General features: G+C 46.7%; 1 protein-coding gene across 2 annotated transcripts in view; it reads left to right on the top strand.

Moving 5' to 3' along the window:
- Positions 1 to 15,845, top strand: part of Kat7 (lysine acetyltransferase 7) — a 32,558-nt gene extending 16,713 nt beyond the window's left edge. For both annotated transcript variants that reach the window (XM_004859662.4, XM_004859661.4), the window contains 8 exons: positions 3,976 to 4,086; positions 5,905 to 6,096; positions 9,325 to 9,414; positions 9,669 to 9,809; positions 10,900 to 10,993; positions 12,584 to 12,730; positions 13,270 to 13,376; positions 14,291 to 15,845. In XM_004859662.4, the coding sequence (XP_004859719.1) occupies positions 3,976 to 4,086; positions 5,905 to 6,096; positions 9,325 to 9,414; positions 9,669 to 9,809; positions 10,900 to 10,993; positions 12,584 to 12,730; positions 13,270 to 13,376; positions 14,291 to 14,392 (984 nt within the window). In that variant the 3' untranslated portion in view covers positions 14,393 to 15,845. The remainder of the gene's footprint in view (positions 1 to 3,975; positions 4,087 to 5,904; positions 6,097 to 9,324; positions 9,415 to 9,668; positions 9,810 to 10,899; positions 10,994 to 12,583; positions 12,731 to 13,269; positions 13,377 to 14,290) is intronic.
- The last annotated feature ends 753 nt before the right edge of the window (positions 15,846 to 16,598 follow it).

Raw genomic sequence — 16,598 nt, 5'->3', positions numbered from 1 at the left:
CTGACCCTATCTCAAAAAAACAAAAACAAAGAAAACACCCATTGATTTTTCTAGTTGTTTGAAAACTTTCCTATTTGTTTGTTAATTTGTTCAAAGGTTCTGGGGATCAAACCAGGGCTTTGCGCATGCTGGGCACTGTACCACTGCGCTACACCCCAGTCCTTTCCCTATAATTTTAGTGTTAAATTTACCCACTGTTTAGCTCAGTGGTGCTGTCTGCCTCACAGGCTCAAGGTCCTGAGTTCAATCCCCCGTACCGAAAAAAAAAACAACTAAATTTACCTACTAGAACAGTGGTGGTGAACCTGTGCCACGTGTGTTGTAGCAGGCTGTTTGCATCATTGAAAGCTCTAAAAGGTTCACCATCACTGCACGAGAACAATACCATGACATTGGTAAATGTTCATATAAAGGACAAATATTCAAATTTCCAGTAATCTACTGATTTAAATGGAAAAATAAATTTCCTCCATAGTATAAAGTATTTGTTGGGTGGTGTATATCATTGCATTTTTTTAAACTTTGAAAATAATGTACATAATTAGTAAAGAATAAGGGGGCTGGGGATTTAGATCAGTGGTTTCGCCGCCTGCTGTGCAAATGCAAAGACTTGAGTTCGACCGGTACCAAAAAAAAAAGAATAAGGAACAAGCTTGGTGTGGTGGCACACACCTGTAATCCCAGCTCTGTGGCAGGTTGAGGCAGGAGGATTGCAAGTTTAAGCCCAGCCTGGGCAGTTTAGCCACTTAGCCAGACTCTGTCTCAAAAAAGGGCTGGAGGTGCATGTAGCTCAGCATGAAGGCCCTGGGTTCAATCACCATACTGAGGGAAAAAAGGAACAGTTAACAAAAGTAGGGGCCGGGGATTTAGCTCAGTGATTCCGCTGCCTGCCTCATAAGTGCAAGGTCCCGAGTTTAATCCCCGATACCAAAAAAAAAAAAAAAAAAAAAAAAAAGAAACGTATACAGAAGAAGAAAAGATGAATTCTATTGAAAAGTAGCCACAGCTTGCATTTTGGGACATATCTTAGCTTTTTGCATAATTACACTCCAACTATACATACTCCTACCCTTTGAATTCTGTCTTTTTACTTAAATGTTCCAAACTAATTTTCTCATTTCATTAAAAAATTTTCAACTTCTTTTGCATAAAATTAGAGTCTTAGGTAAAGATTTATTGTAAATGTATTAATACATACATGCTTACTTAGGAAGATCCTACAAATAGCTGGGGATAATGGTACATCCCTGTAATCCCACCTCCTTGGAAGTCAGAGGTAGGAGGGTCTCTTGAGTGCACAAGTTTGAGAGCAGCCTGCCCACAATTAGTGAGACCCTTGCAGAGAGAGACAGAGACAGGAGAGCGAGAGAGAAATGTTTAGGCAGGGTCTCACTGTGTAGTTCAGGCTGGCCTTGAATTTGGGGGATCCTCCTGCCTTAGCCTCCCAAGTCCTAAGATTTTATACGTGCGCCACCAGCCTAGCTATATATTGTTTTAGTCTTCTTCTGATGAGTATTTTAATTTTTTTGAAGAAGTGGAATGTGCTTTTTAATCATTTGAATAGATTATTAAATGTATGATTTTTGAATAGCACGGCTTTTAACAGTCCTCACAGTCTTTATAATAACCCGGAATGAACAGATCAGGCCAATAGGTGGGGTGTTGTGGGAGTGAATTTGCTGGTATAAATGCCTGTGGTGTGAGACTGCATGGGTATGTGCCCCAGGGAGGGCTCTAGCAGCTGGCTGGGGGGTGGCATGTCGTGTGCTTGCCCATCTACGAGTTGGGTAGTGGAGTCATGATACAGGGCTGCCATTTCCTGAGTGCTTGTGATGCTCCCTTAGCACACATTCCTGCTGGCCCGAACCCCCACTGGTACACGCATGGCTGTCCCATCCAGTGGCCTGAACCACTAGTGTTAGAAATCACGCACGGGACAGTCACGCACGGGACAGTCGTGTGTGTGTGTGTGTGTGTGTGTGTGTGCGCGCGCGCGTGTGCGCGTGCATGCGCACACATGGCACTGGTGATTGAGCTGCCCGGCAGTGAGGCATGAATTGAGGTCCTGTTATGAACGTGTTACTCCATGGAGCAGCCCTGTATGACAGATGGTGTTTTACTGTTTTATGGGTGGGAAAACTGGGCTTTAGAAGATATAACTGAGCCGGGTGTGGTTGCACACGCCTGTCATCCCAGCACTTGGGAGGCTGAGGCAAGAGGATCACTGTGAGTTCCAGGCCAGCCTGGGCTACATAGTGAGACCTTTTCTCAAAAAAATCCAAACCAAACCAAAACAAAACAAAACTTGGCCCAAAATCATACAGGTAGAAAAAGCATCTGACGTAAAAGTTTATGCAGTTTTTAATCTTACAAATACCTGCTTTTCACTAAATTTAAGATCAGGTTTTCTTATAAAAATGCCGTATAGGATTTTCTTTTAAAAGATCTTTTTGCCGAGTGTGGTGGCACATGCCTGTCATCCCAGCACTGGGGAGGCTGAGGCAGGAGGATCGCTGTGAGTTCGAGGCCAACCTGGGCTACACAGTGAGACTGTGTCTCACAAAACAAAAAACAAAAGATCTTTTTTTGACATTCATGAAACTAGAAGAAATGAGTAATCCTTAAAACCTAAGTCTTATGTAGGTGACAGAGTCCATAGGTTGTGGAACCAGATCAACAGGAAGCAGTTTTAACAGGGTTAATGGTCCAGGTGAAAGGCTTCTTCAAGTGCCAATGTGTGCTGGACCTCCTGGTTCTTCCCGGGCTGTGCAGTCCACTTAACTCCATGGCCTCTTGCCGGAGGAGGTGGAGCCCGGAGCCCGGAGCGAAGGACTAGAAGCAGAGTTAACCGCGAAGCTGCCTGGTCTGATTTTCTCCCAGGGAAAGGGTACTTACAGTGATGGCCATGGTAAGATTTGAAAGTTAGTTTAAAACTGGGTTATTTTTATGCTTTTGATTCTCTATGACTTTTCTCTTTTTTTAGTCTTGCTTAATATTTAGTAAGACATTTTAAAAACAGTACAGCCGAATTTTCTTGTGGACTTGGTTTGGAGTTTTGTTATGTTTCAATGTTTTTTTGGAGATACGGTCTTGCTATGTAGCCCAGGCTGGCCCCGAACTCCTGGCAAATCCTCCTCCCTCAGCCTCCGGAGTGTTGGGCTTACAGGTGTGCGCTGCCATACTTGACAATTTTATTTTCACCTTTTTTTTTCCTTTGGTTTGTTGTTTTTAAAATAATTTTTATTGTGGTAAAATAGACATAACAAAATTTGCCACTTGAATCCCATCTTCTTGTTTTGTTTTGTTTTTCTGTCTACCTCCTTACTGCAGATACCCCTGATTTAGGATAGTTTGACTTAGGAGTTCTGACTCTGTGATTCTTGGTTTGGTTTTGTTTTTGGCAGTGTTGGGCTCCAGGGCCTTGTCCAGGCTAGACGGTCGCGCTGCTATTGACTCAGCCCAGCCCAGAAACTGGCCTTAGAAGCTCCTACCTTTCCCCAGGCAGCCTCATGCCCTTGGTGGACAGGGAGTCACGTGAAAGGATTTACAAAGGACTGCTCCGTCCGGCTGCCGGTGGACTTTCCTTCCAGTCTGACATCTTTAAACCTGGAGGCTTGGAAAATCAGATCAGAGCATGGCCAGATCTCAGGACTCGAGATTTGTAGCGCCTCCGGGCTTCATGTTTTATACTGCCCTGCAACATTTTCTCCTGGAGAAATGGAGGCGTAGATTCTGGTGGTGCAGGTGGGCACTTAGAGATAGAAGACACCCCCTTCCGGAGCTGTAGGGGGCTCTGGGGGCGTTGCTAGGGTGGGTAGCAGGCGTCTGGTGGACTAAATAGTCTGCTGTGGGCTCAGTCCCTGTCGCCTCGTGTGTAGACACAAAGTGAGTAGATTAGAGTTGCGGTGGTCATCCATCGAGAGGAAAGAGCTGTGAAGTTAGAAGCAGAGTGTCATGCTCTGGTTATTTTCCTAGGAGCACAGGCAGACCTACGGAAACACTCGGGAACCTCTCTTAGAAAACCTGACAAGCGAGTATGACTTGGATCTCTTCCGCAGAGCACAAGCCCGGGCCTCGGAGGACTTGGTGAGTGTTAAAACCTCCGAGCTGAGGGCCTTTGGAGAAGGCATTTCGAATGGCCAAGAAAAATGATTAGCAACCAGTTTGATGGGCAGTAAATGTCCCTTGCTGCTTAAATCTCCTGTCCTTCTTTGGAGATTGTCCTTCCCTGTTATCTCCCTTACTCGAATTCCTTGCTTTTTTTTTCCTGCCCTTCCACCCCAGCTGGAAGTTCCGGTGGGCACCATTGTCCGTGGGGTGTCCTTTTGTCTCCTTGCGGTAATTGGCAATTCTGAGGACCTAGGTACTGCCAAGTGTCCTTCTCCTTTGTCTACTTATTAACCCAGCAGGACCTCTGCTGCAGGGTTCCCTCACATCTTTCAGTAGTTGCTTTGCTTGGAAACTGATGGCGAACCTTTTAGAGCTTTGAATGACCCAAAAGCCTGCTGTGGTACGTGTGCTATAGGCTCATCACCACTGCCCTAGAACCTTGAGAGTAACAGTGAAGGCAAAATGTTGTCAGTATATGTTTTTTATTGTTGATTTTTGAGATGGCTTCCCACTATGCCATGGAGCTTAAGTTGCATGGGCTGGCTTGGAACTCTTGGGCTCAGCAGTCTTCCTGCCTCAGCCTCCCCAATGCTGGGACTACAGCTGCTTACCACTATGTCTGGCTACTGTTGTGAATTAAGCTTTGACAGTGAGGAACCCAGGTGTGGTGGCACACGCCTGTAATCCCAGCACTTGGGAGACTGAGGCAGGAGGATCACCATGAGTTCGAGGCCAGCCTGGATTATATAGCGAGACTTTCTCCAAAAAGCTAAACTTTGACAAGGACGAGTTTTACAGGTCTTTGCTTTTCACTTACATTCAGTTCATGCTCGACTTTGATTTCCTAGACAGAATTTTTAATAAATTTGCATCAAGAAAATTCTATTGATTGGGTTTATCTCTGATTTAACAGATGCAAATGGGACCAGGGAAACTCGGTTTATAAAGTGAATCTCATCTGTAGTCCCTCTAATCCGCACACCACCACCACCCTTCCCACTCGTGTAAAATTCTCTCCAGTACTAGATTGGTTAGAAACAGGAGCCAGGGCTTGTTGGCTGCCTGCAGACTTAGGCTGCCGCCGCTGGTTTCCTCCCAGCTGCTTGCACTGCCCTCCACCTGGGTCCCCTTCCAAGCCACTTCTGTGGTCAGTTCAATGCCACCGAAGGAGCTGGAGAACCAGACATGTTTACTTCTTCGATTGCAAGATTAAATTTCCATCTACACTTCAAAAATATTGTTGAGGCTGGGGATTTAGCTTAGTGGTTCCGGTGCCTGTCGCACAAGCACAAGGTCCTGAGTTCAATCCCCAGTACCAAAAAAAAAAACATTGTTGAAAGAGCCTACTATAAGTGGGTATGGTGGGTCCGTGTTACTGAGATTCACGTGACTTTATAAAACTCTTCTGTAGGCAAGGAAGTCACATTCTAAATAATCTTGTCTAAGAATTTTTGCAAGAGTAGAGTGCCTATATCTAGTAGCTTACCTTTTGGATTCAGTTTGGTTTAGGCTGATGAAAGGGAAAAAAGTGTGTATTCCAGACTCATTCTGATGGGGCCCTGCAGGTGGCAGGGGAGCCACTTTTGAGCCCTGGGCTCTGGACAGCATAGGTGGGGGTTCCCACACACCTGCCCCACTGAGCCCCTTTAGTGTGAGTTGCTCGTGGGTAGAAGCCAAATCTGTCCTGAGTTTTTTCATCACTTTAGCATGGTGACCTGCACACGAGCTTCCTTTTTTTTTTTTAAGACAACAAATTCTAATCCTCCTTTGACTTTTGATTTCTCTTGGCAATAGGAGAAGTTAAGGCTGCAAGGGCAAATTACAGAGGGGAGCAACATGATTAAAACAATCGCCTTTGGCCGCTATGAGCTCGATACTTGGTACCATTCTCCCTATCCTGAGGAGTATGCGCGGCTGGGACGTCTCTACATGTGTGAATTCTGTTTAAAATACATGAAGAGCCAAACGATACTCCGCCGGCACATGGTGAGTTGGCTTGGGTTCCTCTGCCTGGACCGTGGTGGCCACGTTATGGTGTGTCCGGATTTGGCCCCACACAGGCCCCACTCCTAGCAGCTCCCAGTGGTCACAGCAATGGGGTGAGGTGCAGGGAGTTCATGTCTGCGTGTCAGGACCAAGTGTTCAGGCTGCGGACTGGGCAGTGCTGCGTGGCAGCCAGAGCGGCAGAAGGCCTTAACCACAGCCTGTCACGGGCACCGCCCTGGCTTTTTTCTTCCTTCCTCAGAATATGAATTACCTCTGCCCGCAGGCTTTGCAAGTCCCAGACTAGCCGGAAGTACAGGGCCTTATTAGGCAGGGCAGAGACAGCGTGGCTCACCTTTTGGGTGGTGAATGAGTGCATTTACTGTGACAGATTGTGAAATGAACAGAGTGTATCCTCGGGTACCTCAGTCAGTCTTCTTGGGTTTTGGTTTTTATTTTAAAATACAGAAAATCTTTACTAGTAAAATCCCAACCGATTTCCCACATGCCCGTGGCAATCACAATTAATTCAATAGATATTACTGAAAAATCTTCACGACTTTCAAATACCAACAGATAATCACAGATGCACTATGCCTTCTGGGAAGAACATTATTTAAAGAAAATAAGTATTAACACTTTCAGATTATGTAAGAAGTTTACCTTTCTTATTACTAACATGAATATTTTCATCCTCTTCCCTTAATTGCTTTTCCTAGTAATTCAGACTTTTGAAGAATTTGACTTTGCTGATTTTTTTCTGTAAACAATATGTTTTTTAATTTTATTATACTCTGCTGTTGGGGCTGGGGATTTAGCTCAGTGGTTTTGCCACCTGCAGCACAAGCACAAGGACCCAAGTTCGATCCCCAGTACCAAAAAAAAAAAAAAGAGAGAAAGGATGAACTATCCATTTGGGCCGGGGATTTAGCTCAGTGGTTTCGCCGCCTTCTGCGCATGTGCAAGGACCCGAGTTCGAGCCCCCATACCAAAAAAAAAAAAATCAAGACTTGAATCTGACTTTCTCATTGATAAATGGGCTTGGTAGATTTTTTTGCAGCTTTCACCCATTTTTCTTTCCCTTGTTATGGAATAAAAAGCTTTGTCTTAAGAGAATTTCTGTTGTGAAGTAGGGATGGGCAACATGCAAGGGGTGGAGACCCCTCTTTAGACAGAAGCACTTTTGTTATTTAGATAGCAAGAGTTTTGGGGACCTTCCAGGGTGTCTCTTCTTCCCCATCTTTATCTTCTGGGGTTTCTGTGATGCTAAACACTCACAACTCAGGCTTCCTGTGGTTCCTGTCCTTCTTGGCCTGCTCCCCAGTTGAGTGGCACTGCTTTTTTGTGTTCCTGGCTCTGGAGCACAAGGTCTGTGGGTTTGTGGTCCAGGGCCGCTGCTTTCGTTTAAGCCCTTGAAACTCCCGCGCCCTTGCCAGAGGGCAGTGGGGCCATGGCCTGGGGGACACTGGGACACAGAGAGGCGGTGTCAGGACTGGATCTGGCACAGACTGTAGGCCTCAGATGAAAACTAATGATATGGGCTCCTTACCACTTGCACTTCTTTCTTTGCTATTTAGTAACACAAACCAGTGAAATAGCCAACAGGGCAAGAAACTAGGTAAATTCAGACCAACTAAGCAATACAAACTGATTCCAGTCGATCACTTTTCTGCTTCCCAGAGCTCTGGTGTGATCACTGTAGTGCTCTGTCTTTGCCTTGGCTTCTGCTTCTAAACACAGGATCTGATGGTTTCATTAATTTAGTTAGGGTCAGAAAGAGCCAGCGTGGGTAAAGGGGTAGAGACAGTAACAAATGATGGATGGAATTCAGAATGATCCCCTTTAGTAAATATTTGTGTTTACATTTTCCAAATTGGATTGTGATTATTTTATTTTATCCCATTCCCCCTCTCCTCCCTCTGTACAAAAGCTCTGTTTCCATTTTTTCCTTCTATTTTCACTTGTTTTCTTGTCCCTTCCTTCCTTTCTCCCTCCTTCCTCCCTTGTTCCCCTTCCCATTTGAACACTTTCTTCCCATTTCTCAGCATCCATTATACAGCTCAATCCTTAAGGATTGTGATTTTTGATTGACAAAAAAAAAACACAAGAAAAGTATTTAATTAAAAATGTCCCACATATATAGAATTTTTAAAAACATTCTTGGGGAGGTACTGGGGATTGAACCCCAGGCCTTTTCTCTGAGCTGCGTCCCCAGCCCTGTTATGTTATTCTTTATTTCAAGACAGAATCTCGCTAAGTGGCCCAGGCTGAGCTCAAACTTCTGATCCTCCTGCCTCAGCCTCCCAGGTAGCTGGCGTGGCAAACAGGCACCACCATGACTATTTTTAAGCATTTTGAAGTGTATTTACTTAAAACCGCTCAAGAATTCGCCTAATTACAGCAGTGGATGACTGTTAAAACTTCTGGCAAGGGCCAGAGATTTAGCTCAGTGGTTCTGCCACCTGCTCTGCAAGTGCAAGAACCTGAGTTCGATCCCCAGTACCAAAACAAAAACAAAAACCTTCTGGCAAGGCTAAGGGTGCAGCTGCGAGGCAGAGAGCTTGCCTAGCATGCATGAGGCCCCAGGTTCAATACCAGCACCACCAAAAGAAAAATCATTCTATACGTTGTGCTCTTGTGTGAGGAAACGGGGTCCTTGTGCCCCCTTGTGGCCATTTGCCTCCCAGCTGCCCGCTACTCCGCCAGGCCGCTTGGCTTTGGTTGGAAGCTAAGGACTTTCCCTTATACCCTTGTGTGACAGAGTCCATATTTGCACGCACAAGGACAGGCAGTGGTTAATGGTTTTTTATCACTGTGGCTCCCTTTTCTAATCTGAAAAACAGCCTGGTAAAGGTGAGAGTAAAGTACACTACTTAGTCACTCTAAGCTGCTAAAAATAAGCCGCTTAAGAATTTCCTGTTGGTGCGAGGCGTTTTATAATACACCAAGGTGTTCTTATTGATGACTTTCACAGAGTAGATGATCTTAATCTCCTGGGCTGAGACAGGGCCAGAACGTCATCCAGAAAACTTGTTCCAAACTGCTGTAAAAATGCCTTGAGTATATTGCTGTGACTTTAAAAGCTTTTATTTGTTTTACTGGAAAAAGAAATCTCTTTTGCTGTATGTCTTCAAGTTAACCAACTCTGACATGTGGTTCTTGTTCCCTTTGAGGTGGTGCCTTTCCCGTAAGTAGACTTGGGTTCCCTGATGTGAACTCTTTCTCTTGCAGGCCAAGTGTGTGTGGAAACACCCGCCTGGAGATGAGATATATCGCAAAGGCTCCATCTCGGTGTTCGAAGTAGATGGCAAGAAAAACAAAGTAAGATGTGGCAACCCAGGAGAAAACCCAGGGTGGCGGTGGCAGTGGCGGTGGCGTTGAGCACACAGGTGTCCAAAGGAGGGTGTTTTATCTTCACCCCGCCTTGTAAAAGAAGATGGTTAGTTCATGCACTTTGGCACTGGAAGAGTTCCTTCCACGTCATGGATAATAATGGCACGGCCATCAATTTTAGGCTTTTGTCTGCTAGGTTTGGAACCCACCGGCCCACCCAAAAACTCTTTCTCTGCTTCTAGATCTACTGCCAAAACCTGTGCCTGTTGGCCAAGCTATTTCTGGACCACAAGACATTATACTATGATGTAGAGCCCTTCCTGTTCTACGTTATGACAGAAGCGGACAACACTGGCTGTCACCTGATTGGATATTTTTCCAAGGTCAGCGGGGTCTGGAGATGAAGTTCCTGGCTGGAGCAGGGAATGGGTGCATTTGGGGGCTCAGGTCCCTGCTGGGAAGAGGTCATGCCCTGGATAACAATCAGCCCTTCCCTTAAGAAAAAAGGCAAACCCATGTGTCAGATAGCTTAATGAAAACGTTCAAGTCTTTATTAAAAGCTTCTGGTTTATTCATTTCTGGACTTGTGGGCTGGAGCTGCCTATTAATTACTGGCTCAGCTCTCCCTACTAACCCTCAAGCCCACATCTTGTAGTCAAGCCAACTCTCCCGGCTTTGCCATCTATGTCGCTAGCTTAAAACCAAGAATAAATTCCGATCACCTGATTCTTGCACTGGGCTTGTAGCACAGCCCCTTGAGCATCAATGGCTCTGTGGCAGATTTGGGTTATGACTTTTTAGCATAACAATTTAATTGAAATAAAATCCATATACCATACGACTCACTGCCTCCAAGTAATGCAACTTGATAGTTTTAGTATATTCACAGAGTTATATGACCACAGTGCAGTTGTCAGTTTTTTATCATCTCGAAAAGAAATGCTGTACACAAGAACAGTGAGGCCCCATTGCCACCCACCCCTCCTAGTCTTTCTGTCTATAACTTTGCCTCTTCTGGACATTTCAAATAAATGGATCATAGAAGATGTGATTTGGTCATTTTTCGATCCCCTTTCAGAAATAAGGACTTATATTTTGTTTCCCTTCTCTTCTGGTAGACAGTCTCCTTTTGAAAATTCGCTTTTAAAGAGAGCTGCTGTAGAATGACTCCATAGCCTTAACCTCGCTTTGCTCTGCGGCTGTCAAGGAGCCAGAGCCGGCCCCTTCAAATGAGACTGGCAGTCACAGGGCTAGAGAAACCCGGGATTCAAGACTGTGGCCATCAGAAAGGGTGCGGTAGGCTGGGGATTTAGCTCAGTGGTTCCGGCGCCTCCTTCGCAAGTGCAAGGTCCCGAGTTTGATCCCCAGTACCAAAAAAAAAGAGTTTTGCCTTATTGGGTGTCTGTGGGGGTGCGGGCACCTTTAGCTCCAAATCCTCATGTGACCTGCTATTCTATTTACTCTTGATTTTAGGAAAAGAATTCATTCCTCAACTACAACGTATCCTGTATCCTTACCATGCCTCAGTACATGAGACAGGGCTACGGCAAGATGCTCATTGATTTCAGTAAGTGAAAGTGCGAACTCATCAGCTCCATGAGGCAGCCAGGCACCCCATGAAAGTTGTTTGTCATCTCTACAGTTCCTGGCATGTGTGTAGCAAATGAATGAGCAGGTGGGGAAAACCTGGACATGGTCTGTCTGCCTCATTCACATTGAATACTGAATGAGTCCAGGAGCCAGAGCTAGTACTTAATGAGTAGGAATGCAGAGCAATACAATAAGCTCTTTGGGATTATCCCAGGTTGAGACTTTGAAACACAGCATATGTATATGTAAGGCCTCAAATCTGGGCTTTTGATATTTGCGATTTAACTCTTTTAAGGACTTGTCTAGAGGAAACCCAGGTACTTGATACAGGCTTTGAGCATTGCACCACTGTCCTCATTCATTATGGACTTTGTGAATTTGTCCGCTCACAAAATTTAATGTGTTACCCCAGAGTCAGTCTCGGGGCTTTTTTGATCACTCACAGCCAAGCACAGAGCAGGACAAACAGAGTCCCTGGAAGTACATACTCTCAGCTGCCTCCAAATAAAGTGTCGTGTTTGGGCTCTTCTGTGAGCAAGTGTCATTTGTAGTTTGTTAGTGCTCCATTTTTGAGCTGCTTGTTGGTGATTTATAGTGGCCCCTAGGTGTGATGCCGCATGGCTGTTCCCCAGCCAGGAGGACTGATGTGCTTACAGTGGTGAGAAGAGCTGCAGACTCGAGTCACTGTGCTGGGGCCCAGAACACAACGCCTCTGATCAACAGTTGGATCTGTTCCATAAAAATGTTTCTTTTGCCGGTTTGGTGGTGTACGCCTATAGTCCCGGCACTCGGGGCTGAAGCAGATGGATCATTGCAAGTTTGAGGCCAGCCTGGGCTACATAATAAGACCCTGCCTCAATAAATAAATAAGTGAAGTTCAAAGATTTCAAATACATAAGAAGCTATGTAATGAAATGGCTTCTCCTTTTTGTTCCCCATCTTTCTCATTTTTGTGTGTCTGTTTTTGGGAGACAGGGTTTTGCTGTATAGTTCGGGCTGGTCTTGAACTCACTATGTAGCCCAGGCTGGCCTTAAACTCGGGACGATCCCCCTAGCCTCCCTAGTGCTGGGATTAATAGCCGTGTTCCACCACACCTGGCTTTTTTTTTTTTTTTTTTTGGTATCGGGGATCAAACTTGGGTCCTTGAGCTTGTGCAGCAGGCAGTGAAACCACTGAGCTAAATCCCCAGCCCCTACACCTGGCTATTTTTGACCTCTGGCTCCAGGGTTTTTTTGTTTTTGTTTTTGTTTTTTAACCGGGGATCGAACTCAGGACCTTGCGCTTGCGAGGCAGGCGGCGGAACCACTGAGCTAAATCCCTGGCCCTGGCTCCAGGGGTTTTTTAGTGCCTGATGTAAGTTATACAATTACATATTCTCCCCTTCGGTTTATACAAAGGGAGCATGTTACAGAGTGGCGACACCACATGTCTCATTGAATGGCTGAACCCCAATGGGTACCACAGAATGGATTGTCCTTAATTAAGCCTACCACGTTAGCATACTGATCTTTGCTATTAGGATGAGCTACAGTGTTGCTAGAAAAAGTCTGTGTTTGTTCCTGGTAGGTTATTTACTTTCCAAAGTGGAGGAAAAAGTCGGCTCCCCAGAACGACCGCTCTCAGATCTGGGGCTCATAAGCTATCGCAGTTACTGGAAAGAAGTGCTGCTCCGCTACCTGCATAATTTCCAAGGCAAAGAGATTTCTATCAAAGGTTTGTTTTTAACTGCTGGGAATGGTTAATCGTCCACTCTATACTCTGGCTTTCCCACTTGGCCCTGTAAAGACAGTGCCCCACTGTTTCCTGCAGCTGGGAAGAGATGGCCCACCAAATAGGGGCCACTGCAGAGCCCCTCCCTTGGGTCCTGGAGTGGTTAGGAATCAGTTTCTCCTTTCTGGAGTTGCCAGCACTTTAATCCTTACCAAAGTCAAGAAGAAAAATTTCAAGTATTTTGACACATGTGGGAGCCCTAAGAAAGGTATCCCTGCCTTTTCACGCAAACACTGAGGCATTGAGTTTGATCTGTATTCAACCTTGACTTCTGAGGGGCCAAGAGTAGCTTCTTGCTGAAATACCCAGCAAGTATTACAAATAGTTACTTGGACTGGTGAAACTCATGCTTTGTGCACATTTTCTGAACATTGAGTACCAAAGATTTTAGCCCTTTGGATTCCCCCCCCCGCGAGAGAAAGGACCGTCGGGAAGGTGGGGTCTGCAGTCTGGCCAGGTTCTCAGGAGCTCTTCTGTTTCAGAAATCAGCCAGGAGACGGCTGTGAACCCCGTGGACATTGTCAGCACTCTGCAAGCCCTTCAAATGCTCAAGTATTGGAAAGGAAAACACCTGGTTTTAAAGAGGCAGGTGAGGCTTTTAGCAGCTGCTTGCTTCTTGTCCAGTGCCCCTGACTCAGAGCAGAGGCCCATGGGCCTGGCCACTGAAGGGAACATCCCTCCTTGGAGTGGTTCGAGTACAAGCACCTTCCACTGGCCTCGTTTCTTGAGTTGGCAGTGAGGCCCACATTGGCTTTAATATTAAGCTTTCCCTTACCTTGTTTTGTTGCATTTTGTTTTGAGCAGGGTCTTGCTATGTAGCTAGCCTTGAACTCACTTTGTAGCCCAGGCTGGCCTCGAACTTGTGGTGATCCTTCTACCTCAGCCTCCCACGTGCTGGGATTATAGGCAAGGGCCACCACCCCTGGCCTCCTGCTTTGTCCTTGTCAGGAGCTTTTTGTAGGCTCTTATCTCAAATTGGATGACATAAGTTAAGCAGCTTTTATGTTGCACAGCACTTCTATCATTTGATGGTTTTCCTAGTGTAGAAAAAGTAGCCTTAGATTATTTCACAAATTTCATCTCAGCCCATGCTCATTTTTAAATTTTTTAGTTGACTCCTACATCTAATAAACTGATGAAGAATTTTCACTCCTCATCACAGGCAAGGAAGGAAGAAATGGATTAGGTTGGAAAGCAGCTCAAAGATCAAAAGATAATATTTTCGCTGTTTGTGGTGGCGCATACTTATAATCTCAGCACTCAGAAGGCTGAGGCATGAGGATCACAACAAGTCTGAGGCCAACCTGGGCTATATAATAGCTCAATGTCAATCTGGACTACATAGCAAGACCCTGTCACAAATGAAGAAACAAACATAGTATTTTCTGTACCTAAACATATTGTTAACCTCTTGGTGATTCCTTCTTGGCCAGTAGTCGTTTTGGAATCTGTGTCCGGGCATGCATGTTGCATGCGTCTAATAATCCTCCTTGTTCTTCCCAGGACCTGATTGATGAGTGGATAGCCAAAGAGGCCAAACGGTCCAACTCCAATAAAACCATGGATCCAAGCTGCTTAAAATGGACCCCTCCCAAGGGCACTTAAAGTGGTCCATCACTCTTTGAGCCAGCGAACCCCAGCAGTAGGAATCCATCCCTTAGGGATCTGTCTGTCATTTCTGTTGCTCTCTTGATTGGCAAGTGCAGTACCCTTTGGGAAGGCCACGCCCCTCGGGTCTGTCCTGGCTCCGCCCTCGTGATCACTGCAGACGCTGGTTCTGAGGAACTGTTGTTTCGGCCTCAGTGAGGTTGCCTGGATGGGACCCGCACCAGCCTATGGTGCGGCTCCCTCGTAGCACTGACCCAAGGAGTTCTGTTCCGGTACTGTACCTGTCCAGTCACTGGTTCCGCCTCGTGTCCTCTGCCCCATGAGGTGTGTCGTGTCCTCTGAGCTTCGTTCTAGTGCTTCTTGCCACCTGGTCACCAGACCTCCAATGCGGTTGCCACGGCAGGACCTTTGCGGTTACTCCTCCCACTCGTGTTTGGGGAGTGGTGGGGAAGGGGCAGCACCTGGGACTGTTCACCTCAGATTGCACCTCGCTTTCCCTTTTATGCCTCCCTTTCTGTCCTTACCTGGCTGACCAGAGCAAAGGACTTGCGAAGAGCCTCCCAGGCATTAGTCTCGGTCACAGCGAATAATCCATCTGAATCAGATGATGGCGAGAGGAATAAGGCGGTGATTCCATATGGATCGGTGCTCACCTGTGGGCAGTGGGCAGAGTCTTGGCGGAAGAGAACGGATGCTTCTTTTCGCTTCACCAAAAAGTGTCCTGAAGTGAACATGCTCTTTTTGTCCCTTGGCCCCTTTACTTTTGCAGGTGCCAAAATACTTTCCAGCTCTCTTGATCATGCTCTACGGTAACTGGTTAGCTCTGCTGCACAACCCTCCACTTGCACATCAGTCACACTGATTTTGCCCTGAGCCTCTGGGAGAAGTTGAGAGTGACCGGAAATGGTTTCCACATCGCAGCCTGTGACTCAGTGAGGCAGAGTGGCCGCAATGCCGAGGTTTGCTTCTCCAGCAGCGTCACCCCCTCCTGTAGATCTGAAGTACTTCCACCCCTCAAAGCTCCTCCTCCCTCCTCTTCCTCTTTGGGATGTGCCGCCGTCCCCCTCTCCTCTGGTTTCCTACTTCGTTGTTGTCCGAGTACAGGAAGAGATGCTCCCTCTAATTTCTCCCACGCCCATTAGAACCTGCTATCTTGGGGCAGCCTTTGACGTTTGACATGTCGCCCTCCCCACAATCCCGACTCTGGTCATTTGTGCCTTGCTCTAGTCATCTCTGTACACTGCTGATACTCACTGTGGGTTGCGGGGAGCTGGTTTTAAGCATGGTCCGTGGCGTCTCCCCTCCAGTATCACTGTTCAACCTTATCCAAAAGCAACTTCACTGGGGGTTTTCTTAAGGGGTGAAGGCCTTCTACAGACGCCACATCCTTCCCCGTGTGTGGTAGAATGTGCTCTTCTATATCTACTCAATAAAGCATGTTCTCTGCTCACGGCTCTCTCCTGGGCTCTCTTCTGTGGGTGGCAGTGCTACAGCCGGCCTGCTGCTTCGTCACCACACTGGGGACCTGTTCTCTCTGACAGGAAACCTTTGAGAGATGCGCTGGCGGCTCTGGGACCGTTTTTTCCCTGGGACGTAGCTGTCTGTAGAGGGAGCGCTCCTGAGCTCGTGTGGCTCGGGGGCCGCGGTCCATCTGCCTCCCTCGGTGCCAGCTCACAGGTGTGCACAGCGATGCCTGCTCAGCATGACTCATTCTCTCACTGAGGTCATTTCCCTCTGCTCTTGGGGGAGAGGATCCAGCAGAAAGTTAGGAGAGGTGGGGTACAGTGGGTACTGATGGGAGGCAGCCAGTAGTGAGCTGGATCAACTCTAATCCTTGTCCCTCTCTCAGGTTACATTTCTGAAAGTTGTAAATTTCCTGGGGCGTTTACCTAGTTCAGGGAGGAAGGCTGGGCACGCTCTCCTCTCTGATGGGAAGGAGGAGGTGGGAAATGTGTTTGCTGGGATGGTTTTGCTCCTTGCAGCTGGGAGCACTGAGAACCCATCCCTGTGGGCAGACTAGGATCCTACTGTAGAGGTGGGGGAGGTGGAACATGCCCAAAGATCCAGCTACCAAGGCTGCGTCAGGAGGATTGCAGGTCTGAAGCCAGCCAGGGCAACACAGCAAGACTCAAAAAAAAAAAAAATCCCATGTGCCTCTTACTGAGGGGTGGGGGTTGAGACGGAGAGAAGCTTATGGTTGTAA

The sequence above is a fragment of the Heterocephalus glaber genome, unplaced genomic scaffold (assembly GCF_053883595.1).
Source record: "Heterocephalus glaber isolate CG9 unplaced genomic scaffold, H.glaber_assembly_v1.0 deba00001773, whole genome shotgun sequence".
NCBI lineage: Eukaryota > Metazoa > Chordata > Mammalia > Rodentia > Bathyergidae > Heterocephalus > Heterocephalus glaber.
The sequence above is the reverse complement of the archived record's forward strand: the minus strand, read 5'-3'. Positions and strand labels throughout refer to the sequence as shown.